This window comes from Camelus bactrianus, chromosome 13 (assembly GCF_048773025.1).
Source record: "Camelus bactrianus isolate YW-2024 breed Bactrian camel chromosome 13, ASM4877302v1, whole genome shotgun sequence".
Lineage (NCBI taxonomy): Eukaryota > Metazoa > Chordata > Mammalia > Artiodactyla > Camelidae > Camelus > Camelus bactrianus.
In genome coordinates, this window is record NC_133551.1 from 51,349,952 (window position 1) to 51,377,705 (window position 27,754).

Genomic DNA, 27,754 nt, shown 5'->3' on the forward strand with positions numbered 1-27,754 from the left:
TCACTGGAAGTTTTTTTTTGGATGTAAATAGGGTCAGACGAAGTTCTGTATAGCTTATTTTTTTCTGATGGTTATAAGCAGATTATTTTGGGTTAGCAAGATGTGCAGAACTGTCCCGTTGCATTCTATTATGGGAGGACGTTCATATTGGGAACGGAAGTCTAGTACAATCAGAGCAGACCTTGGGTCTGGCACTGGGTGCAGGGTGTGGTTGGCGTGTGTTCCAAGGACATATAGTGAGATACGCAGAACCTGGCCCTCCTTTCTTGGACTATGTTATTTCAGGTTTGCCAGTCCCCTCTCCTCCTATCAGTTTATCCTGCACACAGGTCCACTTGCCCAGATTCTGCAACTGAGATTCCCACAAGCAGTGGGAAAAGGCTCTAGAGATAGGTGTGAGTGGCTGAAGTCGTCAGCTGTAACCTAGCCAAGGTCAGCAACTCTATTTGCCCTCCCTGTCCTCCAGTAACACTTTGCCCTTCCTTGAAGCTTGGCAATCTTAGGATCTTCCCCAGGTGGTCCCCTTCCCTGGGTTGTTCCTTCCTGGTTCAGCCTCTTGGCAGGCTACCCCTTTTCCTTAAGGTTTGGTCTCACCTTAAATAACTGATCTAAAGTTCCAGTCTAAGGTAGGATCCCGTTTCCTGAGGTCTGCAGTTAATGTGAGTGTGTTTGTCTTTTCCATTAATCAAACTGCCCCTCCAAACCTAGCTCTATGGGTCCTGGGCATGCAGGAGCCTCAGCTCCTGGGAAAAGGGGCACGGATGGGGCCTGGGTACCACTTCCAGGAAGAGCCGGGAAACAAGATGGCTGCCACCAAGAGGGTGCTCAACCTGGGTGAGCTGGCATGCAGGCAAGGCAGGGGTCTTCACAGGCAGGGCTTGACTGAGACAGTTTGAGGGCAGCGTGGACTGGGTGCAGACCTGAGTCCCCAGGCGGCATGCGGCTATCCGGGCTGGGTCTCTCGTGCTTTACCCCCTCAGCTTGTGAACAGTGCCAATGATACAACGGCTTTCCTGGACCTAGCGCTGCCCAGGATATGGACCTCGAGAGGTAGTGAGATCTGTTACTGTGACCTTAGACTGCATCCCAAACTGTCATGTCCATTCATTGGCTAAACTGCAGCTCTGACCCCTTAGGTGAAGGAGCTCCCAGAATAACAGGAATTATGGAACCAGCCTCACTGTGCAGATTGGCGTGCGCTACGATGTGACCGAGACAGGTTTTGTTTGGGAAATGACCACTCCATCCAGAGAGGTGAGGGAAGACTTACAGGAGGTACAGGGGCCAGAGCTAGGTTTGAAAGACCAGGAGTTAAGCAGGTAGCTAAGATGGGAGCAAGGCTGTTGCTTGAATGAATAGCAGAAAGGGCAAAAGCCCAGGGGGTGAAGTAGTCTAGCAACTGGGGGCAAGTAGTTTGCACTGGGGGAACAAGAAGAAAGGGGGCTGAAGAGTTGGGCAGGGCTCAGGTTATGAAGGTCTTACATGCCATGCTGAGACTCCATCCTGTGGTCATTGGTTAAGTCTTGGAGAATACTTAGCAGGGCAGTGATACAATCAGATTTTCCCTTTCCGGAGTCCTAGTGGCTATACAGAGGAGAGAGAGTCTGGAAGCAGTCAGCTCATTTAGGAAGCTGTCAAAATAAGCAGGGGCTAGATGTGAGGTCTGAAGAGGGATGGGGGAGGAGTGTACCTCACAAGTCATTTTGTATACCCAAAATCCCATAGGGACCCCTCCTTCCCCTCCCTGTGGCTTTCTTGCTGACAGGGCGTTGCAGCAGCTGCACCAAGAGTGTGGAGGACATTGATTCAGAAGGCACTTGATGTCTTTGCAGGTTGGCTGGCAGAGGAGGTGGACGACAGAGTCCTTCGTGTTGCTTTTATTCCTTTTGGAGACATCACAGATACTCACATTCCACTGGATTATGAAACAGGTGAGTCTCCTCAGCGTCTCATGTTCAGATGCCTCATGCCAGGAAAGAACTTGGAAAAGCTTTTAAGTCATGTACATTCTGTGTATGGTTGGTATGTATTGAAGTTCAGGAAGATATCACTCTGGGTCAGCATGACTGATCTTGGTGATGGAAGAGGAATGTTATGAGGACAAGGCCAGGATGGTTGTGTTGATAGAGGAAAAATGGGAGGTGTGAGAGGATGGCCGTGTCCCAGGTCCCAGGTGAGTCCCTGCAATGTGCCCCACTAAGTGAGGGTCCTTGGCTTCACACAGGAGAGGATTCAAGAGCAAACCATAGTTGAGTAAAAGATTTACGCAGAGGGGTACACACTCCATAGACACAGTGCAGGCCATCTCAAAAGGCAAGAGAAAGGCCTAGGCGATACACATTCCATAGGCGGATTGCGGGCCATCTTACTCAGAAGGGAGAGCAGTGGCTTCAGAGCATGGGTCAGCCAGGAAAAAGATTGGCGGCAAGGTGTGGGGGTTGTTAGTTTTTATGGGCTTGGTAACTTCATATGCTAATGAGTGGGAGGGTTACTCCCAACTACTTTGGGGAAGGGGCTGGGATCCCTAGGAACTGGGCCATCACCCACTTTTTGACCTTTAATGGTCAGCCTTGAAACTGTCATGGCAACTGTGGGAGTGCCATTTAGCATGCTGCTGTATTTCAGTGGGCATAGATTGAAGCTTGAGGTCTACTGGGAGATGAATTTTCCACTATCTTGGTGCTAATTGCTGTCATTCTTTTAATGGTTGTGCCCTGCCCCCTTCCCTCCTGTCTCAGTGTGACTGTGGGTTGAAATTTACAGAGATCAACAATTTATTGGATCTGAGGAAAGGCTTTCTCTATGTTGGAACCATTTGGGCAGCTTTGATTTCTGATCATTTAATATATAAATTGTGTAGTAAGAGCCAGTAGGAAGATAGACAGAAAAATCTTAAAGGGTCTGGGCGTTGTTTCACACCACCTGCTAGGTAGCTGTACCCCACCAGATCCATTGACCAGACCTCCCTTCTTGACAGCTGTGCTTTTAAGTAGCAGAGGACAGCAGGGAAGCTCAACCTCAAGGTGCCTTGGCTTCAGCTCACCTATGTGAGTTTCCCGTCACGTTTGTGTCACATGCACATTTCCATTTGATCCTTGGCAGTTATTTTCTAAGATAGGAGTTTTAGACCCAGCTCTGCCACTAACTTTGTGTGACACTTAAACTCTCTGAGCCTTCGTTTATTCAATGCTTAAATGAAAAGGTAAAATTGGCTTTTTGGCTATTTCACTCCTGAGTTCTGTAAATTAGTGACTCCTGTTGTTTTTGCTCTCCACCAGCTAAGGTAGCTCTTTCCTGAGGACAAGCACTGTGGTCCCTTCTTTAATAGTCACCTAACTCAGTAGTGAAGTCAATGCTCTGGATGCAGTTGATGCTCTGTTGGAATGAATAACTGACAAATGAACAACTTTTTCTACTTTCTATAAATCTTGTAAACAAAGGTTATCAAAATGCTTGTAAAGTAACTTCAGGCTTCAATTCTGTAATGGTAGAATTGGATACTACAAAGTTTAAAAACTTAGTTCACTATTTAGCTATGTTGGTTTAAAACAAAATGACTAATATTTCTGGAAGCATTGCTGAGTAAATAAAAAAATCTAAAAATTAGATTGGGGTGGGGTGGACAAAAGTTTATTGCAGGGCCAAGCAAGGAGGACAGGTGGCTTATGCTTGAAAAACCTGAACTCCCTGATGGTTTTGGGGGAAGTTTTTATAGGCAGAATTTGGAGTGAGGGCTGCATGGTGTGTGACTTTCTTCTGATTGGTTGGTGGTGAGGTAACAGGGTGGTGCTCCAGGAACCTTGTGTTCAGCCGGAAGTTGCTGTCTTCCACCTGGCTGGGGGTCTTAGTTCCTGCAGAAGAACGCAAAGATATTGTTATGTGTGTTCCTTGAGGAGGAACCAGGACCCTGCCCCAGGGCTGCACTCTTGTTTCCTGACTATTCTTCCCTTGTTTTCACATTCCCTCCCTTCCCTGATTAGCAACTGTTTGAATCTGCCCTTTGGACCTCAGGGAAGGTCAAGGAGGCTATGAAGCCTATTTCCTACAAACTAGAGACACTGGACATGAAAGGATTTGTACCAGGGAGGACCGCACAGGGTCCTGCTCCATTTTAGTACCCCCTTTTCTTTGATACTCCTCAATCTTAAGAATAGATATTGGACAAGAAAAGGAATAACATTTTGGATAGAGAGGTGTTAATACTCCCCCTTTCTTTCACTTTCCCAAATCTTTCAGGAAATGGGGTGATGATCACTCTGGCTGCTTCCTAATGCAATGGGGCATGATCTTGCCTCAAATGGGGGAAGGGACACCAAATTAGAAATATTCCTGAATTTCAAGTCCTGGATCCCAGTCCTGGATCCAAGTCTAGTATGATTAAGATCTCAATCCCTTGGTCCACCATTTTGGTGCTGCAGACCCAATTAGAAATAAGAGGAGTGATAAACAAAATAGACAAAATGGACCTCATTCCCTGAGGAATTCAAGAGAATAAGTTGAAACACAGTCTGGACCTGGCACTTTGGGGAGGCTTGTACCCAGAGTACCCATTTGTCTTAAGACTAAGTAAATCTTAACTTCTGATGTGGTTAACATGTACATAACAGGAGCTATTGGCCATGCACTTATGTCTCCCTTTTATTTATTTATTTTTCCTTCTAATGTCTTGATAGAGGAAAAAGTGTGGGGGTAGTGCATGAGAGGATGGCCATGTCCAGGTCTCTGTTGAGTCCCTGGGATATGCCCTGCCAACTGAGGGTCCTTGGCTTCCTGCAGGAAAGAATTCAAGAGTGAGCCGTAGTTGAGTAAAAGATTTATTTAGAGAGATGTACACGCAGGGGAAGGGGTGGTGGTGATTAAAGTGAAGGTAGATACTCCATAGACAGAGTGCGGGCCTCTTGAAAGGCAAGAGAGAGAGGTGATGCATGATGCATGGTATTGCTAGTTTTTATATGCTAACAAGTGAGAGGATTATTCCAGCTGCTTTGGGGAAGGGGCAGGGATTCCCAGGAATTGGGCCAATGCCCACTCTTTGACATTTCATAGTTAGCTTCAGAACTGTCATGGCTCTTGTGGGTGTGTCATTCACAGTGCAAGTACATTACAATGTCTATCATGTCTCAAGATCCACTGGAGGTCAAATCTTCTGCTGTCTTGGGCCTCAGGGTCTATTGAGAATTGACTTTTCTGCCATCTTCGTGCTAATTGCCATGTCATTCTTTTAATGGCTGTGTCCTACCCCCACCCCTTCCCTCCTGTCTCAGTCTGATCTAAAGCAATTTCATTGTCTAAACATTTAATAGACCTTGAAAATATAAGGTTGCAGCTACCAGCTGCCAGCAGACACTGCTTTGAGAATGGCTGGTGGTGTCCCAATTCTGACATAGCTCAGAAAACTCAAGTTTTCAGCAATACAGGAACTTGTCTGAAACCAAATCCACGATGGCCGCCTAGTTTTACCTTGGGTGTCTAACCACAGCTACTCTGTTTTGACTTTCAAATGCATTCCTATCCTCTGTGCCCAAAGCAGATGTACAGTGCATGTTCGAAAGGCTATAAAACAGGCTGCTTTGGTCAGTAAAGTTTAAGTCAAACCATGCAAAAGCCAGAAATCTATCTATGTAGATTTTCCCGTCATTTCCCCTTTTGATTGCAAATACTTCAGTAGAAAGCATTGATGATCAAAATACCTGTCCTTTGATGCTGGGGTATTTCAGCTGCCTGCCCTCAGTTCAGATCATGTCCCTGGTGCTGGGACCCCTTTACATCTGCCTAATTTCCGTGTTGGGGGAAAACTATTTAGATATGGTGAACAGGCTCTGAAGTATGTTAATGGAGAAGCATTTTGTAGGCTATACATTTTATCACTCATACTGAGCTGTTACACAAGCATTGTACATGGGCTTTTAGCAGCAGGCTTAAAGCAGGCAGTCTTTGTTGTATATCCTGAGTAGCTGTACTCGGTGACAACTCCATTAGATAGTTCCGTTTCCTCCTCAACATCAGGGCAAAAGTGTGGCTAATACAGTAACTTTCATAAACACAGACTTCAGTTAACAGAACTGGAATTTAATATCTATTGAAATTGATCTTTTTCTCTCTAAAATTATCTTCATCTCCACCAAACGCAGCCAAATCAAGACTAATTTATTTACAAAATAAGTCTGGTCAGTGGACCACATAGGCTCCTTCAAACTGACTCCGGTGTAATTCCTCAGGAAGAGTCTCAGACTAAATTCCTCAAAGGCTTCTCAAGGCTAGGAGAGCCATGCCAAAGGCCTGCCATCAGATTCTGCCTCAGCTAATTCCTCTCTTGTAGAGGTTCCCCAAATAGCAAGATTCCTCCACATGACAGGAGACAGTCTTTCGCATTCACCTGATAAGGCTGCTTGGAACCAAGAGTCTCTAATTTCTGGAGGGACCAGGCAGAGAGAAAAGAAAAATATTTCAGTTTTACCCGCAGAGGTATAATTTACCAAATTGCTGTAAGTCATGAGTAACTTGAGGGGAAGAGCTTTCCTATATCTGGTAAACACAGATCCAAACCAGTAGAAGAAGGTGGGGTAGCTCAGTGGTAGACTGCGTGCTTAGCATGCATGAGGTCCTGGGTTTAATCCCCAGCACCTCTTAAAAATAATAATAAAATATAAAAATGAATAAACCTAATTACCTCCCCCACCAAAAAAAAAAAAAAAAAAGTGATATTCCTGACCAAAACCTTAAAAATTATAACTATATTAACCAGTTTACTCAGTAACCAATCCTTTTGTTAACTTTTTTTGAAAACATCAGGTTTTTCATTGTTTTTTTTTTTAACTTCTTACCCAGTTCAGTACTGTAATCTGCCTTTCTATAAATCTTCTTGAAGATGAAACACTTTTGCAAAGGCATCAGAGTAAAACCATAGCTGTCTGTGAATGACAAAAGACTTCAGGAGGCACAGTTAAAAACCTGATTACAGTGCAGTTGACAAGAAACTGGGCTACTACTGCAGCATACAACATTTTAATAATTTGGATTATGGCTGATAATATTTTACCAGGACATAAGCAGATTTTTAGGAATTCCATATAATATTTTTGCTTTTTAAATGGCATCTGGATATGGCCTGTTTCTTCCTATTGCCCACATGTTAACTACCCATTTCTGCTGCTGTAGAAAAGCACCAAGGATTTACTTTTGTTGAATCTGAGTTGTCAGAGGTAAAAAATTTTCCCTGCTTGGTTTTTGACTAACGTTGCTGTTGTCATTGGTTACAAAAGGTGCCGCTCCATTTGAGTGGGTGTAGTAGTTTCCTGGGGCTGCCATACAGATTACTACAAACTTTGTGGCTTAAAAAACAGAAATTACAGAAACAGACTCACAGACAAAGAGAATAAACTGATGGTTACTAGTGGGTACAGGCGGTGGGAAGGGATAAATTGGGAATTTGAAATTTGCACCTCTTGGGGAGTGATGGAAATGTTAGCTATCTTGATTGTGGTGGTGGTTTCATGGGTGTATACATCTATCAAAATTCATCAAATTGTACATCTGGAATATGTTTGCTGCACAGGAATCATACCATAATAAAGGTGTCAAAAAACAAAACAAAACAAAACCCAGAAATTTATTCTCGTAGCTTGGGGCCTAGAAGTCTGAAATCACGTTATTGGCAGAGCCGCTCTGAAGGCTCTAGAAGAATCCTTCCTTGACTCTTCCCAGCAATCCTTGGGTTGTTTTGACTTGTAACTGCGTCACTCCAGTCTCTGCCCCAGTCTTCACGTGGCCTTCTCCACTACATGTATCTTCTCGTGTCCTCTCTTTTTTTAAGGACACTAGTCATTGGATTTAGGGCCCACCCTAATTCAGTGTGACCTCATCTTAAGTAATTACATCTGTAAAGACTATATTTCTAAATAGGGTGACATTCTGAGGTTTGAGGGGACACTATTCAATCCCCTAGAGTGGCTTGGTGGTGACAGTTGCCATGAAAGTTCTGGTTGAAGGAAGGCCCACTAGGCCTAGGTCAGATTTCCCCTCATGCAGTCAGAATGTAAAAGAAGGTCTTGCAGAGCCCCGAGCCTTTGGGCCTGGCGTTGTCAGTTCCTGCTTCCCGCGTGTGTTCTGTCTCCATAGCCCGAGCACGCATCTTTACACCACCAGCCCTAACAAGCAGTCAGTCCATGCTCTGTCTAGATGCACACAGTCTAGGCAGTAGGAAGGGAACTCGCGTCTTTTTTCCCAGGGCTTGTGCTACTGAGTTTTTACCTGAGTGCTAACTACAAGAATTGAACTGCAGGCATCAACTTTTTCCTTGTATTCTTTTGGCAGGATGCTGCAGCAGCTGTCAACAACATGGTATGCTTTTTACTAAAGCTGTTATTTGGAGCTGCTTCATTATACTTGGGACCCTCATGTGCATACTCTGTTTCCACTTCCCACAGTTTCAGAGTTATCGAGGAAGCAAAAGTTGCCATTATTTGAAAGTACTCACTAGGAACTGCCTACATACAAAATTAATTCTTATTCAGAAATCCTCCCCATTTAATACTTGCATAAATATCAACCATCTTTATTGGCTAATCTTACCCTGATATTTTTGTATATACATCAAGGGTCAGCAAACTGCAGTCTATGGGTGAAATTTATTCTGCAGCCTGTGGGCTAAATGGTTTTTACATTTTTAAAGGGTTGTTGGCGGGTGTGGGTGGGGGGGACATGCAGCAGAAACTGTATGTGGCCCACAACACCTAAAATATTTATTATCCAGCCCTTTACAGAAAGTTTGCCAACCTCTAGACTAGGGCAATATACTACAGATAGAGTATAAATTGATTGCAATGTAAAATGGTGAACCTTGCATAAGGCGCAAGGTTTTATAAAGTGTATGGAAAGGACTGTGGAAAACTGCTGTAAGTGGCTCTAGTCAAAAAAGTGAGGCTCTTTTGAAGTGCATGCTTAGCATACAGGAGGTTCTGGGTTCAATCCCCAGTACAATCAATCAACAAATTCAGTGAGGCTAAAACAAAGTGACGCTCTTTTGTGCCATTGAAAAGTGATGCTCTCATAAAGTTAAACCAGTTAACAGCTGAGGAAGAGAGAACCACAAGGGTTATGACAGGTTGGATGCTTCAGAAGAAAATGATTTGAATTTCTGTTGCTGAATTACACAGTAGTGGGTTAAAAACAACACTATTGTATTGTATTTTTTTCATATATTCATTTTCATATTCTTTTTCATTAAAGGTTATTACGAGATATTGAACATAGTTTCCTGTGCTATACAGAAGAAACTTTTTTGAAAATCTATTTTTATATATAGTGGGTAGCATTTGTAAATCTCAAACTCCCCAATTTATCTCTTCCCACCCCCTCTCCCTGGTAACCATAAGATTGTTTACTACGTCTGCGAGTCTGTTTCTGTTTCGTAGATGAGTTCATAGGGTCTTTTTTTTCTTTTTCTTTTTTTTAAACTATTGTATCATCTTACAGTTCTGGAGGTTAAAAGTCCAAAGTGGGTCTCATTGAGCTAAAATGAAGATTTTGGCAGGGCTGTGTTCCTTCTGGAGGCTCTGGGGGAGGATCTGTTTCTTTGCCTTTCCTGGCTACTAGCGATTGACCACATTCCTTCCATCTTCAAGCCGCCAATGGCAAGCTGAGTTGTTTTCACACTGCATCACTCTGAAAACTCTTCTGTCTCCCTCTTCACATGTAGAGGATTCTTGTGATTACATTGAGCCCATCTGAATAATCCAGGATAATATGCTTCTTTTGAGGTCAGCTGACTCGCAACCTTAATTCTTTCCTGCCACGTAATGTAACATATTCATAGGTTCTGGGGAGTAGGTGGGCATCTTTGGAGCGCCATTAGTGTGCCTACCACAAAACCCTTAAATGTTTTTGCCCTTTTAAAAAATCTTTATGATCAGTCTTCATGACTGAATGTGAAATAAGAATGTTATTTTCATGTTATCATTCAGTTTTTTCTTAATCACTGGAAATAAAATTAGTACTTTATTACAACGTTGTAAAATGACTATAACGCAATAAAAAAAGTTAAATAAAAAATTAGTACTTTATTCATCTTTGTTTCTAAGAACAAGAACATAGCTGTAATTGTAACCTAAATCTTACTGAATTAAGGAATCATTTTTTCTTTTCTTTCTTTTTTATTTTTTTAGTTTTCATGAAACTATGAAAACTAAAAGGACCCAAAACAAACTTAAAAAAAAAATCTGTCTACTTACCTTTTCCTAGTATCAGTTATTCTTAGAAAATGAAATATTCCTGTATATCATTCCATGTTCTCTATTCTTTCATCAAACAGCCCCTCAAAAGCCACCAGTACTATTTATTTTTATTTTTATTTTTTGAGGGGGGAGGCTATTAGGTTTTACTTACTTGTTTTATTTTTAGAGGAGGTGCTGGGGATTGAACCCAAGACCCTGTGTATGCTAAGGATGCAATCTACCACTTGAGCTGTATCCTTCCCCGCCATCAATACCATTTTTCTCCAGTTCAGTAGTGATCCCCTCTTTTTAAGGTGGACTCAGGTACTTGGTAACTGCATTTACCCTTTTAATTTCAGAGTCCTGAACTCAAATCCAAAGATCATGCCAGCACAGACCTTCCTGTTGCTGGTGCTAAAGGAAAGGAAGTGTGTGGTGGCTCGGGGGCCTTCTGTGGTGAGCTTTGTGCTTAACTTGCCATTGGGAGTTGCAGGCTCCCAACTTAGAATTAATCATGAGCGAGTCTCAGATTCTCAGAAGTAAATGGAAGGCCGTCAGGTCTTCTTTCAGCCTAACAAGGTTTAAGCAGCTGAGTGGTACTGCAGTCTTTTCAGAATGAACCTGAACTCTTTGAGGGGGACAATTCATGTCGCTTTGGCCAAACCAATGAGAATTAAGGAAGATACCTCGTCCAGACCAGGTATGTGGGGGCAACCATAGATTCCCCATCATGTCCTCAACGTTGGGCCCTGTTGCATTTTTCTCCCTGTCTGACTTCCTGCTGAGGTGGCAGTATGTCCCTGAGTAGAGTGGTGTATTGTAGAGAAGAGAATGCAGCACTCCATGGAAATAAAGAGTGAGGTTCTCAGCAAAGCTAGCCTTGTCCCTGTGAAAGTCTTTGCTTTGGGAAGTAGACATAGACCGTGTCCTTCCAGCCTTGACAAGGGCTGGAACGTTCCTTTTGTCCTTTCTCCTTATTCTCACCCACCTCTGCTCTAATTGCTGAACTTAAAGGCCTGGCACTTCCAGTGACAGCTTTCCTTGCCCTGGGGAGCTCCTAAGAGGTAACTTCTCTGTGGCCTGTGTGTCCATGTCGTATGTCCCCGTAGTGCTGACCAAAGCAGCAAAGAACTGGACATAGCTAATGAGCAATTGACTGATAGCTTGAATTTCTTAACATTTGATTCTTTTCTTTCAGTTTGGTCAAATGATGACTGATTGAAGACATTTTCTGGGAAGACTCTTGAAGAGAATAAAGGGGAGGAAGGGTCAGAGCCTCCCAAAGTGAAAACCTAGGAGGTGAGATTACAGTCTGCCTTCCAGAGAGGCTGGCGCTCCCCACCCAGGACACTCCTGATGTGGGTAGTGGTGGGTGAATTGAATGGAGAGCCTTTGGGTCTTGTTCTTGTGGGGCTCTGGGGTATCCGTTTGTGATGGCTATTGAACAAGGTGGGTGTCTGAGATAGAAAGGACATCACCGGCACCCGTCCTCCCCCTGATCCTTCCCTTTCCCTCACTGACGACTTTGACACCTGGCTCACTGTCTTCCTATTCTGGCCCTGATTCTAGGGAGGCCCTTCTCCCAGTCTGTAGTCAGGTCCAGGGCTCTCCTCGCCTCGGCACGTCCTTCTGCTTCTCAATACACCATCCTGAGCCTTGCTCCTCAGGACAATTCAGGGGCTCCTCCTCCTCCTCTGTCCATCCTTTGTATAGTGGTGTTTCTCTGAGTTCCTTCCTTGGCCCTCACCTCCTCTCTCCACACTGTGCATTTTAGCCACTTTTGTCCATTGTCTGAAGTTACTGCAGCCACTCAGTGTTCTGGTTATTTTATCTCTAGTCCTAGCGCTGACCTCTCTCCCAGTTTCACATATTTCTGCCTGACTGTCTCACAGTCACCAAAAGTAAACAAAGCGTATCCAAGTGGATTTCCACTTTCCTTTCACTCTGGTCTTCTTGTGTGCCCCATCTTAGCTAATTTTGCTGCCTTTTAGTCACCTAACCCGGAAACCTCAGTTTATTAGGCTTCACACCTCATGCATTGTCATATTCTGCTCGTTTTATCTTTTAAGTCTTCCTGGATCTTTCCTCTCCTGTTTCTTCCTGCCACGTTGTCTTGGTTCAGCCTCTGTCATCACTCCTGTGAATAATGAGGGTAGTTTCCTAACTGCCTGCTTCCTCCTGATCGGAGCTGCCAGGAGGAGCCTTCTAAAGCACGGATCTGATAATGATTGCCCTCCGCAAGCATTTTAAGGACCCGTTCATCTGTAGGATTGAGACTAGGCTTCATCAGACACATAGAAGGACTCTCCGTATTCTAACGCTGCTCGTCTCGCCACGTTGTAGCTCCATTTTATATTCTAGGAAACAAGAGTCTGTAGTTACCTACAGATCTCTTGTGTTTTTGCATAAGCAGTTCCTTTGCCTAAGATGCCCTTTCCAACTGATTTTATCTGGCTAACTCCTACTCTCCTTTCATAGCTGAGCTCAGTTGCCACTTTCTTCATGACACTTTTCTGAATCGTTTCCTTGAGTGAGAGGGGTCCCTTCTGGGCTTGCATGGCTTCTGGGCTTCCATGAGACCCCCACCCTAGCATTTACTACATTGTTTGGACATTACTTATTTAACAAATTTTAAATATTGCTTGTTCTATGCCAGGCACTAATTACTTTACAAATATTTACTCCTATTGGAAATCCTTTAGGTAAATACTATTATTATGCCCAATTCTACGTGGTAAAACTGGGGCACGGTGAGGTCAAATAACTTTTGGATGTTATACAACTCAGAAGTGGTGGGGCTGAGGTTTGAACCAAGGCTGTGTGGCTCTAGGATCTGTGTCCTCTCCCAGTTGTGGCTGCTCCCCCCTTACTGGGTAGCCAGTTCTTTAAGGGCAGAGCCCTGTCTATTTATTTAATAGCCCAGGAGTTGGCCTGATAGCTCCATACCTGTCTGTTGACCTAATCCACATTACAAAGGGGTCAGACCGAGACAACAGTTTTCCTCTGTCAAACAAATGGGAGGGTTTGTATTGAGTGTTTTATTTATTGTCTAAACAGTCTCATCCATCTGGAGCACAAAGCAATGCCCCAACCTCCTCCATTGTCTTCTGAGCACTTAGGCCGTCCCTGCTTCCATCGCAGCCAGCCTGTGGCTGTGCAGGGCTGAGCACAGAGGGGATGGTGCTACAGAGATGGGTCCATTTAACTGGACTAAGGTGGGAGGGCTTGAGGTGGGGTTTGAAGATGTTGAGAGTTGTGTGTTGTGGTCCAGAAAAGTGCCGTTCTGTGACTGCGGGGAGGGTGAAGGTGGCGTGGCCAAGGGAGTGATGAGTAACGTGCCCGTGGGCTGGGGCTCCCGCTAGATGGTGCTGAGGTCTCCTGTCCCTAGATGTCCAGCTGGGAGCCGTGGCCGTGGCCTCCGCCTTCTGCAGCCCATCAGGGCCCAACGCCTCCCCTGTCAGAGCCTTGTTCAGCCTGCTCACTGCAGTGGGGTTCTGGGTGTGGACTCGGAAGAAGACTCGCTCTTCTCCTCGGGGAGTCAGGGAGTTCTCTATAACCTGGCCATTTCTCCTGCGTCTAGGGAGAGCCCCCTGCCGAATAGGTCCGATCAAACCCTCAGGTGTACGTGGACATCAAGATCGGGAACAAGCCAGCCGGCCGCACCCAGATGCTCCTGCGTTCAGACGTTGTTCCCATGACAGCAGGTGAGCAGGACTCCGTCAGGTCAGTCGGGAAGCTGGTGGCCAAGCAAGGTGGAGAAGAAGCTGTCTGGAATCCTGGGCCCTCGACTGTTTCTGCCTGAGTCCATTTGAGGCATCTTGGATCCCAGGATCTAGTAACAAATGAGGCAGAGCAGGCATTTTTGAAACTATAAAGGCTTAGAACCATTAGAAAGAGTAAGCAGTTGAAAGTTCATAAATTGTTTTAATTACTATCTCATTTGATTTTATTGTATTTTTTTTGGATAATTTTGTTTTGATATATTTTCAAATTTACAGATATATAGATTAAGAATTCTACCAGAGTAGTACAAGGAGCTCTCTCATATGTCCTTTATCGATTCATTAATTTACTTTTTTGCCCCTATGGTTTATCACTTTCTTTATATACTACACATTTTTTTTTAACCCCCGTACTAACTGAGAAGAAGTTGAAGACATACATCGTGCCCCTTGACTCCTAAGTTCTTCAGTATGAATTTCCTAAGAACAGGAATATTCCCTTACATAGTCACAATACAGTTACCAAAATAAGGAAATTTAATGTGAGTACAGCACTACTAACTAATCTTCAGGCCATATTCACATTTCATCACTTACCCCAATAACATCCTTTATAGTAATTTTAACAGATTTCCCTCCCTTACAAGGATTCACGCATTGCATTTAGTGGGTGAGTCACCTTAGTCATCTTTTATTTGTAACAGTTTCTCAGTTTTTTATTGTCTTCCTCTGTCTTGACACCTTTGAAGAGGACAGACCACTTGTTTTTGTTGTTGTTGTTTGTTTTATGAGAGGGAGGAAATTAGGTTTATTCGCTTATTTATATTTGGAGGAGGTGCTGGGGATTGAACCCAGGACCTGGTGCACACTAAGCATGAGCTCTATACCCAACCCCCAAGACCACTTGTTTTTAAGATGGTTTCTCAGTCTGTCTTTGCCTGGCACTTCCGCATGATTAGATTTAGATTATGTGCTTTGGCAGGAGTACCGCAGAAGAACGTTGATTCCTTGTTAGTGCATCGTATGAGGAAGTACCTGAGGTCAGTTCCAGTATTTGTGATGTTAACTGTGATTACTTGGTTAAAGAGCTCTATGCCAGGTTTCTCCACTGGAAAGTTACTATTTTTCAGGTTATAAACTAAAAGCTAACATTCTCCCTCCTTGCTGTCTCCAGCCCGTCTCCCAGGGGTAACTACTATTGACAGCTGCTGTGTGTTACCTGTTTTCTTAAATATTCATAATGACCATTTTTACTGATAATCCTTTTTTTGGATTTCAATCTGGCTTTTAAATAAAGGAAACTTCATTTAGTTTCCTTTTCAAAAAAAATTTTTTGGGGGGGTAATTGGGTTTATTTATTTATTTTTAATGGAGGTACTGTGGATTGAACCCAGGACCTCGTGCATGCTGAGCATGTGCTCTACCACTGAGCTACACCCTCTCCCTCAATCTAGCTTAAAAAAAAAATACTTAGCAAAGTCATAATTGCACATAGTTTGAAGAAAATTGTTCTATGTTTTGTAATAAACATAACATTCTTCTGTTCCCCCATCATCATAATTTTTCTGCCCTGCCAGAGGCAACATTCTTTTCTTTTAGGTGACTGTTTTGACTTTTAGTGTTGTTATCTCTGAAAAATATTTTCATGCTACTTGAGTTTTCTTAGTTCTCGCTGTTTTAGGTCTGTTTTTTCTGGGGAACAGACTCATGGAGAATTGGATGCTGGAAGTTTATTGGGAAGCGACTTCAGGAACAACTCCTGCAAGGGAGTGAGGGGAGCGATTGGGCAAAGCAAGTACAGAATGGCCTTGCAGTCACACAGAAACTTCAGCTGATCCTAGGGAGAGTTTTGGAGCTTGGATATCCCTTCAGAATATCCGGTTCTGAATTGAGGCCAGGGGGCCAGGCCTTTGTACCCTCACATGGACCAGTCATGAATTCTGGCTGATTCCCAGGAGTAGTGAGGCAGCTGTCTTTGGCCAAGGGCATTTCCTGGGTGGGACTCATCCTGGGGCTGGTAGCATCCAACACTCCTGGGAGGTGAGAGGGTGAGGGTCTTGATCTTGGAGAGGATCGGCAGGCTTAGATCGCATTTACTGCGGTCCACCCCTTGTGCCACTCAGAGCTGCTTGCTTCATGTAATAAATTCACTTCACCTGGGAATGGCTTCTCCAGGACTCTGGGACCAACAGCAGCCACTATACTCCCACTGCTGCTGTTGGTCCCAGGACCACAAATGATATTTGTCATCTCCCTCCTCTGCTACATTCCACATTCCTCCCACTCTCACCTCAGCTGGCTTCTCTGCTTGTCTTCGTAGCTTACCTGATGAGGTGACCTAGACCTTTATCGAAGGGGATTTGAGCTCCTGGTCACTGTGTCCTTCCCAGGCTATGGCTGCCCATCAAAATTGGGCAGGGAAGGACAAGAGAGGCCCCAGTGGGTCCCCCAGGTGCCAAACATATTCTGACCAGCCCTACTGTGTAACAGCAAACCTACTTCCTAAAGACCAGGGTCAAGCATTCCGCCAAGATGATGGCTCCTTTTCTTACCTGCTGTCTCCTGGCACAAGGAGCCTGAGGGGTCACGCAGCAGCATAGCTTAAAGGATTGTAGTTGTCTCCACTGCGAAGGTGTGCTCTCTGGGCGCCAGGCCCTCTAGACCCACAGAGCCTTGAGCTGCAGGGACGGGAAGCAGGGGTGATGGGAAGCAGGGCCACTCCAGCTTCCACCACTTGGCTCCTGGACCCCCAGGGACTTGGCACTCTATAATGATCACTGGTTTAGGGCTATTCTCACAGGGTGTCGTTTCTGATACCCTAATACTGTCCTTCACAGCAGCCTTTCTCCCCCTAATCCAGAATCATGCGTTGTGTTTGTCACGTCAGTTTAGTCTCCTTCAGTCTGGAACTGCCTTTGTCTTTTATGACATTGTCATTTTTAAAGACTCCAGGCCAGTTGTTTTGTAGAGTGTTCCTCATTTGAGTTTGTCTGTTTCCTCATGATTAGATTCAGGCTATTTTTGGCGTTCTTCGGAGTACTCCAGAAGTGGCGTGTCTGTCTCCATGTCACTGGTGGTGGTTTTTCCATTATTGGTGAGGGTTACTTGGGTAAGGTTTTGTCTACCAGTTTTTCTGACTCACAAGTTACCTTTATTCCGTGTGTAATTGATAAGTGACTTTTGGGGAGACACTTTAAGACTTTTCACCCAGTAGTTTTTAGTATGCTTTTGGGGGGGGGGATTAGGTTTGTTAATTTATCTATTAATTTTTTTATTTTTAATGGAGGTAACGGGAATTAAGCCCAGGACCTTGTGTATGCTAGGCAGACACTACCACTGAGCTATACCCTCCCCCTTAGTATGCTTTTCTCGATTCTAAACTGAATCAGTTATTACTGTGATGGCAATTTTCTATTGTTCCTTCTACATTAAAAAAATTAGCATTTCTACATTTCTTTTAGTTAGCATTCTGCTATAAGTAGGAGCTTTCTCTTCTTCCCTCACCTTTATTCGTTTGTTCTGTGTTCTACTTCCTAAAGACCAGGGTCAAGCATCCCGCCAAGATGATGGCTCCTGTGTTAGTGTGGACTTGTGAGTCTTTTTATTCAGTATGTTCTACTCTCTTACAGTCATTCACTTGTCAGTTGCTCATATTGTCCTAAGTTTGGCCACTGGAGCCCTGTCAAGCCTGCTCCTATATCTGTTTGACACTCGCCATCATTTCTTGAGCGTTTCCTTACTTTCTGGTACAATAACAAGATGCAGGCTTATCTTGTACTCTCTCTGCTCTGACCCTGGAATCAGCCATTTCTCCAAGAAGCTCCTGTTCCTTTTAGTAGGAAATAATAATTAGAATTCAAGATCTGGATCCTGGGTATGTGCGCTGCTTCTGGGATGTCACTGTTTCCAGGCTCTTTCGGCAGTAGGAAGTGTGTGTGTGTCTGTGTGTTTATTTTTAAATCATGAGTTCATACTGATACTCTAATTTCAGTCTATTACTGCATATTTATATCTCCTTTCTCCCACAGTAAGAGCCTTGGCTCCCAATAACATAAGTATGTTCACTTATTTGCTCAGCCTATAGTATAAAGTAGTTTCAAAATTGCTACAGTCTTACCACTATCAACAAACAATTTCTTTGCGGTTGTTTTTCTTTAGTTTGTAGAGTCTAAATATTGTGTTCAAAAATTCTTAGATTCCGTTTTTTCCTTCTGTATGGTTAATTTATCCATTTAACTTAAATTCTCATTTACTTCTATTTGTATTCAGTTTTAGGGCTTTCCCCTCAGCCTTGCTGATTTAGTTTTATTTTTTTGAATAAACACTGACATGCTTCAGAAGTCAGAACCATACCAAGAGGTGCACATGGAGTTGTGTCACTCCCTCCCCACTCCCTCTGCCCCTTATTCCGCCCACCTCCTGTGAATAACCAATGGCATTAGTTCCTGGGTAAGCCCTGGGTTAGCCCAGAATCCCTGGGTAAGCCTCCTTTTGTTTCCTTTTGCAAAAATGAAAAGATACAGGAATATTTCCAGTTTATTTCTTTCATTCTTTCACAAGATCAAGCACATCTTCTCTTTTGTTTGTTTTTGTTTTTTTGATGGGGGAGGTAATTAGTTTGTCTTCTCTTTTGCACTTTGCTTTTTTTTTTTTACTAAACAACGTATCCTGGAAATCACTCCATATCAGTTCATAGAGCTTTCCTGTTGTTTATAATACTTCACAGGGTGGATGTACCATAGTTTATTCAGAAAGACTCTTAAGTGTGGGCATTATTATATTATTGTAACTCTTAGGGTTGTGGGTATTATGTTGCGATTACAAATAATGCTACCGTGTGCATATGGATTTCGTATTGTTGGAGGTATATCTTTAGGTCAATTCCTAGAAATAGGATTGCTGGGTCAAAGGGTAAATGCACAGGAAGCTTTGTTAGATACTGCCAGATTCTCCTCCAAAGAAATATCATTCTGCATTCCCTCCAGTAATGTGTGGGAATACCTGTGTCCCTGGCTTCACTCTCAGACTGTGTTTTCAAACTTTTGAATTTTTGCCAGTCTGATGTGTAAGAAATGGAGTTTCAAAGTAGTTTTAATTTACATTTTTCTTATTATGATTCATGAAGAATATATTTTTTAAACACTTAGGAGGAGGGTATAGCTCAGTGGTAGAGTGCATGCCTAGCATGCACAAGGTTCTGGGTTCAATCCCCAGGACCTACATTAAAAATAAATAAATAAATAAACATTTAATGACTTTTAAAAATCATTTTTTAGGAGAAGTTTTTTGTTATATGTCTTTTGCCACCTTTTCTATTAGGTTCAATCTTTTTTCCTTCCAGTTTTTAAGAGTTTTTCATATTTGAGTGTATTAGATATTCTGTGATATATGTTGCAAATGAATATTTTTCCCAGTTTGTTGTTGCTTTTACTTTGCTTATGGTGTTTTTTTGCCATGCAAAACGTCGTTTATTTTTATGTTGTTGAGTTGTTTTTTTTTTAATGGCACTGGGATTTTGAGTAATGGCTGGAAAATCTTTCCATACACCCAGGTTATAGAAGAATTCAACCTATGTTGTCCTCTAGTACTTGCAGTTTTTCTTCTCTGTACATTTAGATAACTGATCCATTTAGAGTTTATTCTTGCAATGAGTTTGTGAATCCAGCTTCAACTTTTTTCAAATGTTTGTTCATGTCCCAGCACTGTTTTGGAAAATGTCCATCTTTGCCCTAACGATTTTAAGGTGCCAATGAAATACTAAATACTGAATGAAACAGTAAATTTCCGTATGTGCCTTGGTCTGTCTCTGGACTGTCTGTTGTGTTCTCCTGATCTCTTCAGTCTGTCTGTATGCCATACCCCTAGTAAACATTTAATTCAGGTAATATGGACTTTTTTAGAGTCTGAGAGCTGGAGGTTTAACTATCCAGTTTCATTTCATATTTTTTAACCCGAGCACCTTTTCCTTTCTGGACCCCAGAGAATTTCCGCTGCCTGTGCACCCACGAGAAGGGCTTTGGCTTCAAGGGGAGCAGCTTCCACCGCATCATCCCCCAGTTCATGTGCCAGGGCGGTGACTTCACCAACCACAACGGCACCGGGGGCAAGTCCATCTACGGGAAGAAGTTTGATGATGAGAACTTTATCCTCAAACACACAGGACCAGGTGGGACCTGCTCAGCTGGTGAGGACGAGCAGGCCGGGCTGGGGCAAGATGGCTGCGCAGGGCAGTGACGGGCTGTGGTTCTGGCTGAGGGGTGGGGGTCCGGTGGAGACCCACCCAGTGAGCAGTGTCCAGCCTGGCTAGAGCCTGGCTTCTAAAGGGTTTTGGCTTTTATTTTGGCTTATTCAAGTTCACACTTGCCTCCTTTTAGGAGGAAGAGGCATAGAGCCTGGTCCTGCCACTACGGTGACATGTTGTTATTGTTTTTGTAATTTTTTATTTTGTGTAATTTCAAGCTTACGGACTAGAACAAGGATCCTCCATAATAAACCTTTATATGCATTTTACCCACATTCACCAGTTGTTTACTGGTGACTATCATTCCCCACATATTCTAGTCTCTTTCTGTTTGTATTTATAGATGATGTGTATTTTGGGGAAGCTATTTGAAAGTAAGTTGGAAACTTTATGTACTTTCACCACTAAATACTTAAGTGTGTTATTTCCTAAGAACAAGGGCATTTTTAGAATTACCATAATATAGTTACCAAAATCAGAAAATTCACACTGATAAAATACTGCCATGTACAGTGCATATTCAGACTTCATTGTTGTCACAGTAATGTCCTTTCTGAGGTGTTTGACCTTGAAACGCATCATATGCTCCCACAGTCACGGTCCAGCCACCCCACCCCGCGTCCACACTGCCGTTTGCCTCCTCATGTCCAGGGATCACCAGCTGAGCTGCCCTCACTCTCGCCCTCCAGCCCCAGGGCCTTTCTCCCACTCTGTCCTACTGGCCTGGCACAGAGCTCTGTCCGCCGGAGGAAAGCACACGCGTGCTACCCGAGCCCTCCCGTTGAGGAGCCAGGTCCTGGGGGCGCCTTGAGCGCAGCCCAGCCGTCCTCCCGGGTCGCTGGTTGATCCCCTTCCACTGTCTGCGAAGGAAGCTGTCCTTTTCCTCCCTCCTCAGACCTCCAGCCTCGCCCCCATCCCCTCTTCATCTCAGCTGGCGCTCTTGCTTCTTATTTCACTGAGCAATAGTACAATCAGAACTGCTTTGTTCTCCCTCTCTGTTCCCAGCTGAGGCCCATCCCACCCCCCTTCTGAATCCTCCACCTGCCCCCCAGCACCTCCCTTCCCGCCAACTCTCACTCCCAACAGTGTACAACATGCTGCAACTCTGACAACCTTTAAAAAAGAGAACACCTCCCCCTTGAGCCTGTGTTCCCCCTCCAGCTACCACCCCAACGCACTGGTCCCGTTTGAGGTTCATTCCTTAGGAGTTGTGTAGATCATGGCCTCCGTTTCTTTCTTCAGCCCCTCCAGTGAGCCTTTCTTCCCCACCCCACCTTGCTCTTGTTAAAGATGCCAGCAGCCTCCCTCTTACCAGCAGCCAAACCTCAGCCTTTCCACCTCTCAGTGGCCTTTGATACTATGAATCGCGCCCTTTCTGAACCCCTTTTTTCACTTGCTGGCAGGACACCTCCCTCTTCCGTTTTCTTTGCACCTATTGGCTGCTCCTCCGCTGTCTCCTTTCCTGTCTCCTCCTCCCCACCTCCAAGTTATTGGAAGGACTCAAAGCTCAACAACCCTGGTTTTCTTCTCCACCTATACTCACGCTTTACTTAATGGTTCTTAACCCATTAGCCTAGTGCCCACCTCTTAGAACTGATACTTTATCATATGCTGAAATGAAAGTCACTTCCAATACAGCCTTCTAACATACAATTTTTAAAAAAATAGTATTATACCATAATTATAAAGGAAAGTAATTTAGAATAAAATAATATGCATTTCAGTATTCAGATGCTTAGTATATTTAAACACACACACTTCTGCCTGGAGCAGGTTAGCTGTGTAGACTGTCTGACACTGGTGTATCATGTCGCCAGAGTCACAGTAATGTGATTTTCTGAAACACTGAAATCTCATGGTAAGATTCCAACCAAAAAGAAATAGAATATTCCCTCATTTTATATGGTAGGTCCATTTCTGGAAAATTTGGTGCAAACAATAAATTTCTGGATTTACATGTAAAATGGAGTTAGATCATTATAAACAGATTTTTGTCATCAGCATGAATGTTGTCCGGGCATTTGAAAGTCTAAGAGGATTTAGGATAACTCTTCATTAGGAGGGACGTGGCCCACCTGGGACACCTGGATTCTCTGCTCCCTTACTACTATTCCTCTGTTCCCTGCTCCCGTAGTGAAGTTTCCAAATAGCCTCGAGGGGGCAGTATTACCCTGCTGAGAACCACTGCTCTGTACAGTCCCATCCCATCCCAGGGCTTTCAGTCATGTCTGCTAAAGCTATCTGGCCCACATGTAAATCTCCATGCTGTTCTCCCCTATCTCTGCCCTTGGACTTCCCATCGGTGTCTCAGACCTTTTGTGCCCAAACACGTGCCCAAACCTTTCCTTCCCATCTGCCCTGTTTCTGTCAGTGACCCCACCACCCACCTGGCAGCTTGGTCAGAAACTTAGGACTCGTCCTTGACTCCTCTCCTCTGTCACCTGGATGGCACATCCATCTGTCTTCACCTCCTGGGCCAGCCACTCCTCACCTTCCTCCTCCACAAACAACCTCCTCAAAGCTCGGCTCCCTCTTTCCACTCTTGCCTCTTTCCATCTCACAGTCTAATCTCTGTGAGATGGAGCAATCCTGCTGACATCCCTCCCATGGCCACACCTCATGTAGGATCCGGTCCTGCAGGCCGGCTGACCTGGGTCCTGGCACCCTTCCAACCTCAAGGACTGCGCCGCCCGCCCTGAGCCCCACTGCCGTCTGCTGTTCTTCGGGCACCCAGAGCTCACTCCCCGCAGGGCTGTGGCAGGCAGCTGCCGGCTCTTCCTCCAGCACCCACAGGCTTTATTCACCGCTCACTTCCTTTAGGTGTCACGTACAGGTCACCTTGTCCAGGAGGTCTGCCCTGACCTGACTCTCTAAAATGGGCTTTCCTACCATCTCCCTCTTCTTTTTAATTAGTTCCATGTTTCTTCATATACTATCTGAAAACATATTATAAATTTACTCTTTTACTTACTTATTTTCTGTCTCCCTTCTGAGAATGTCAGCCTCACGAGGGCAGGACTTATTCTTGCCTGTTCAGCATTGTATTCTGGAACAGTGTCTGACATGTAATAAACATTTGAATATTTAAATATTTAGAACAGTTGTTCACAGGGCTGATCCATTATGTGTCAGCACCCTGATCAACTCCGGCCTGAAAGAGGGGTGGGCCACAGTCCCCGTGTGAAGGGAGCACAGGCCCAGCCATGAGGGGAGGGGTTTCTCGCTGCCGCAGACAAGCTGCAGCTCCTCGTGCTAGCCCCCTCCGCCCCTGCCAGACTGGGCCTTTCAGACTAAACTCAGATGTCACTTCCTCCAGAAAGGCTTCCATGATACTGTCACTAGAGAGAGAGAGTGTGTGTGTGTGGGGGGGGGGGGAACGGCCTCTGGTGCTCTCATTTGCTGAGCAAATGTCTGTGCCACTAGGTTTCACTCACTATTTCAGAGCATAATTCTCCATTTGTTAAAATAACAGTTTCATTGAGGTAGAATTCACATACCATTCAGTTCACCCATTTAAAGTGTATGTTTCAATGGTTTTTAATGTATTCACAATGTTATGTAGTCATCACCACATACAATTTTAGAATGTTTTTATTGCCCCCAAAAGAAACTCCACACCCTTTGGCAGTCACTTTCTATCCCCTTGTCCCTCAGCCCCAGGCAAACACTAATCTGCTTTCTGTCTTTATGGATTTTGCCTATTCTGAACATTTAAGATAAATAAGGGGGAGGGTATATATATATAAAATACAGTATATAGGCTATTGTGATTGGCTTCTTTCACTTAGCATAATATTTTTAAAAAGTTCATGTACAATGTAGCATGCGTCAATATTTCATTCTTTTTATTGCCAATTAATATTCCATTATATGTATATGCCACAATTTACTTGTTTATTCATAAGTTGATAGACATTTGGGCTGTTTCTCCTTTTTGGCTATTATGATGCTGCTATGAACATTGATATATAAGTTTTTGTATGGATGTATGTTTTTATTTCTCTTGAGTATCTGCCTAGAATTGGGATTGCCTGAGCATGATAACCATTTTGAAGAACTGCCAGACTGTTTTCCAAAGTGGTCACACCACTTTGCATTCAAGGTTATTTTGGCTCTTCTGGAGCTCTAGCATTTACATGTGAATTTGAGATAAGCTTTCAATTTCTACGAAAAAGCCAGCTGGGATTTAGATAGAGATTACATTGAATCTGTAGATCAATTTGGGAAGTGTTGCCATCTTAACAATGTTAAGTCTTCCAATCCATGAACATAGGATGTCTTTCCATTTGTTTAGATCTTTTAAAATCTCTTTCAGTATGTTTTATAGTTATCAGGGTATATGTTTTATACTTCTTTTGAATTTATACCTAAGTATTTTATTCTTTTTTGATACTATTGTAAATGAACTTGTTTTCTTGATTTCATTTGCAGGTTATTCATTGCTAGTATATAGAAATATGATTAATTTCATATAGAAATCTTGTGTCCTGCAGCCCTAGTGAATGTATTTATTAGTTCTAATAATTTTCTAGTGTATTCCTTAGGGTTTTCTAAGATTATGTCATATGCAAATAGAGATAGCTTTACATTTTCCTTCCCCATTGTATGCCTTCTCTTTTTTTGGTGTGAGGAAGCTAGTTGCTGTGGCTGGAATCTCTAGAATAATGTTGAATACAAGTGGCAAAGGCAAACATCTTTGTCTTATTCCTGATTTTAGGGAGGAAACATCTAGTGTTTTACCTTTTTTTTTTTTTTGTAGATACAGATATTGATCAGACTGACGAAGTTCCCTCTTATTCCTAGTTTGTTGGATGTTTTTATCTTGAAAAGGTGTTGGATTTTTTCCTGCATCTATTGAGATGATAATGTGCATTTTTTCCTTTATTCTATTGATATGGTATTACATTGGTTTTGGGATATTAAACCCACCTTGCATTCCTGAGATGAATCCACAGTTAACTTGTGAGTAACTCATCCACTAGACTGTGGGCTCCACCATGGCTAGGAACAGAAATATTTGTTGAATGAAAGAATGAAAAGACAAACCAGTATAAAATGATTGAAACAACCCTGCTCAGCATTTCATTGACTATCAACTGAGTGGAAGACAAAATTCTTTATGTCCCAGAGTCTGAGCCTGCCTGACTGAAAGGCTGACAACAGTCTGCACAGATGTCGTCTGAGGGCCAGGAGCCGACCTGGTTGTTCTCTTCCCCAGGCCTGCTCTCCATGGCCAACTCTGGCCCAGACACCAACAGCTCCCTATTCTTCCTGACGTGTGGCAAGACAGATTGGCTGGACGGCAAGCACGTGGTGTTTGGGGAGGTGACAGAAGGCCTGGACGTCTTGCTTCAGATTGAGGTGGGTGGCCGCCCCGGCCCTGGGTGCACAGCTGTGTGGGAGAGCAGGAGCGGGGGCTCTGTGGCCTTGGCTGCTGCCGCTCTGGATGGGCATGGGCAGGGGGACCGGGTATCCCTGAGCTGCCCTTTACTGTCATCCTCTCTCCCCTGATCCCTCCTCTTCTGTTCCGCCCACGAAGGCCCAGGGCAGCAAGGACTGGAAGCCCAAGCAGAAGGTGGTTATCTCCGACTGTGGGGAGTACGTGTGAGAGGTCAGGCTGTCAGCCCCGGGGAACTGGCACCCGAGGGGTCCTGTTTGCAGCAAGCAGGGCTTTGTGTCCTGGCCCTTCCTCAGGGTCAGTGTGGGGCAGCTCCTCTGCAGGCGCGGCCTGGCCTTGCTCTGCCTCTTCCCCAGGTGTGGCCGTGGGCCCGGGTGCTGCCCTCCCCACCACAGATGACTGTGCACGGCCTTTGCTGCCAGGGCCCCTCCTGCGCCCACCAGTGTGGCTCCTGGACGTTTCTCCTGGTAAAATGAACCCCAGTTCCTGCACTGCTGCCTGCCAGCCAGGTCCAGGCGCTTCCGGAGGTTGCAGCTGTGACTGGGCTGTCCTGCTGCCAGAGACCATAGTGCCACCTGGGCCGCTTCCCTCCCCTCCGGGCTGTCCCTGAGGGCCAGTCCTTGCCAGACCACTGCAGGGTCTTCTCTCTCACCTGCTACCAGGCAGGCGAGGTGGGTTAGCCAGGCTCCCCTCCCGCCCTCAACACCTGCTAGTCTTGAGTCTAGTGGGCACCCGTCATCAGTCTCGGAGACCCACTCACTCATCGTTCATGCACTGAACCCCTAGTCAGAACTGTATCACGGCAGAGGGCCCAGGGCCCTTCTTTTGCCAGACCCTGTGCTTGGTGCTGGGAGACATAAGAAAGCAGAATTGGTTCCTACCCTGTCCCCAGTCCCACCTGGAAACTGAACTCTGATGCCCTGTTTATCACCTGCTCTAGGTCGCCTCTCATCCCACACCAGTGTTTGGTCGGCCAGGCCGCCTCACAGCAGCTCTCATGCTGAGGCTGAGCCCCATCAGTCACTTGGTCACCAGAAATCTCCTCTGGGACTGCCACCTGCTCCCCTGCCGCCTGCCAGTGACTGACTGGTACTTGGATCAAGTCTCGACATTCAGAAACTCCCGGGCTGGGCTGGTTCTCTCAGGCCATGTTCTCCTTTTGGGTTGAGATCAGGTTGCATCTGGAGGGAGTGGGGACAGCCTGCTGACCCGGCCCAGTGACCCCAGGCCAGTTCCTACGGAGGGATGGATGCCAGCCTGGCTCTTGGCCTTCAGGTAGGGCTTCTTCCTCTTCGGTTGGCTGGGGCCTGCTCCCATGGCTGGGCCCGACTACCTGCAGTTTTCCCAGCAGGGACCCTCCCTACTCAACATCGGTGTCCCTGTCACTGGTGGTATGTTGTGTCGGAACGGGCAGCAGTGAGGCCACTGGGGTGTGATGTCCAAGAGACAAGAGGATGTGTGTTATGAAGCATGCTGGCCCTAGGGATGACTGGGGAGGGGAGCAGGCTGGCCTGAGGCCCAGGAGGGAGGACTGGTCAGGAAAACCCTGTGAAACAAGGTGGGGTGAATCTTGTCACTTATTGCGCTTCCTGGATTGCCCTGGGAAGGCGGGACCAGCGGACTGGCCAGAGCCTAGTCGGGGGAATCATCAGGTGGTGACTGCTCACCCTGTCCTGTGCAAGGGCTTCCCCAGAAATGAGCCCATGGTGATTACCCATGACCCTTATACAGGTGGTGACCTGCGCCTCGGTGAGGTGTCTGGTCCTGGGATTCTGGGCCAATGGCCAACCTGGTGGCTGTGCCCCTGGCTACCTGTCTTCCTGACGCTGGGCAGTGCTGCAGGGACACAGGGTCAGAGAGCCCCCCACCCGCCCTCCAGGGAAGGAATAGTGAGCCCTGGCTTGTAAGTGACAAAACTGAGGCAGAAGTCAGGGGATGGAATGCTAATGCAAATTATGTTTCCAAAGAACATTTAATAACCGAAACATTCAAAATATATCATAGACTGAATAAATCAGGTCCCCAAGCAGTGCACAGCGTATGATCCTAACTTTGTAAAATACCCATGTATTATATATAAAGACAGATATGTATGTCATTTGCCAAGGCAAAAAGACTAGAAGGATTAATAATGGTTATTTCTATGTGGTGGGATTATGTGTATTTGGATTGTTTTTTATTT

General features: G+C 44.8%; 1 protein-coding gene across 1 annotated transcript; it reads left to right on the forward strand.

Annotated features, from left to right (window-relative positions):
* The first annotated feature begins 91 nt into the window (after positions 1-91).
* LOC105072774 (peptidyl-prolyl cis-trans isomerase E) lies at positions 92-27,735 on the forward strand. The gene is made up of 6 exons (XM_074376782.1): positions 92-1,254; positions 1,833-11,510; positions 13,792-13,915; positions 19,914-20,099; positions 25,393-25,535; positions 26,513-27,735. Exons 3-6 carry the CDS (start codon positions 13,879-13,881, stop codon positions 26,738-26,740), a joined length of 594 nt encoding a protein of 197 aa, XP_074232883.1. The 5' UTR covers positions 92-1,254; positions 1,833-11,510; positions 13,792-13,878; the 3' UTR covers positions 26,741-27,735.
* Positions 27,736-27,754: the final 19 nt, after the last annotated feature.

Excerpts from the sequence above, each read along its gene's own strand:
- LOC105072774 (XM_074376782.1), top strand. The coding sequence starts at position 13,879 with ATGCTCCTGCGTTCAGACGTTGTTCCCATGACAGCAG. Across the intron at positions 13,916-19,913 it reads CGTTGTTCCCATGACAGCAG|AGAATTTCCGCTGCCTGTGC; the intron begins GTGAGCAGGACT and ends TCTGGACCCCAG. Across the intron at positions 20,100-25,392 it reads CCTCAAACACACAGGACCAG|GCCTGCTCTCCATGGCCAAC; the intron begins GTGGGACCTGCT and ends TCTCTTCCCCAG.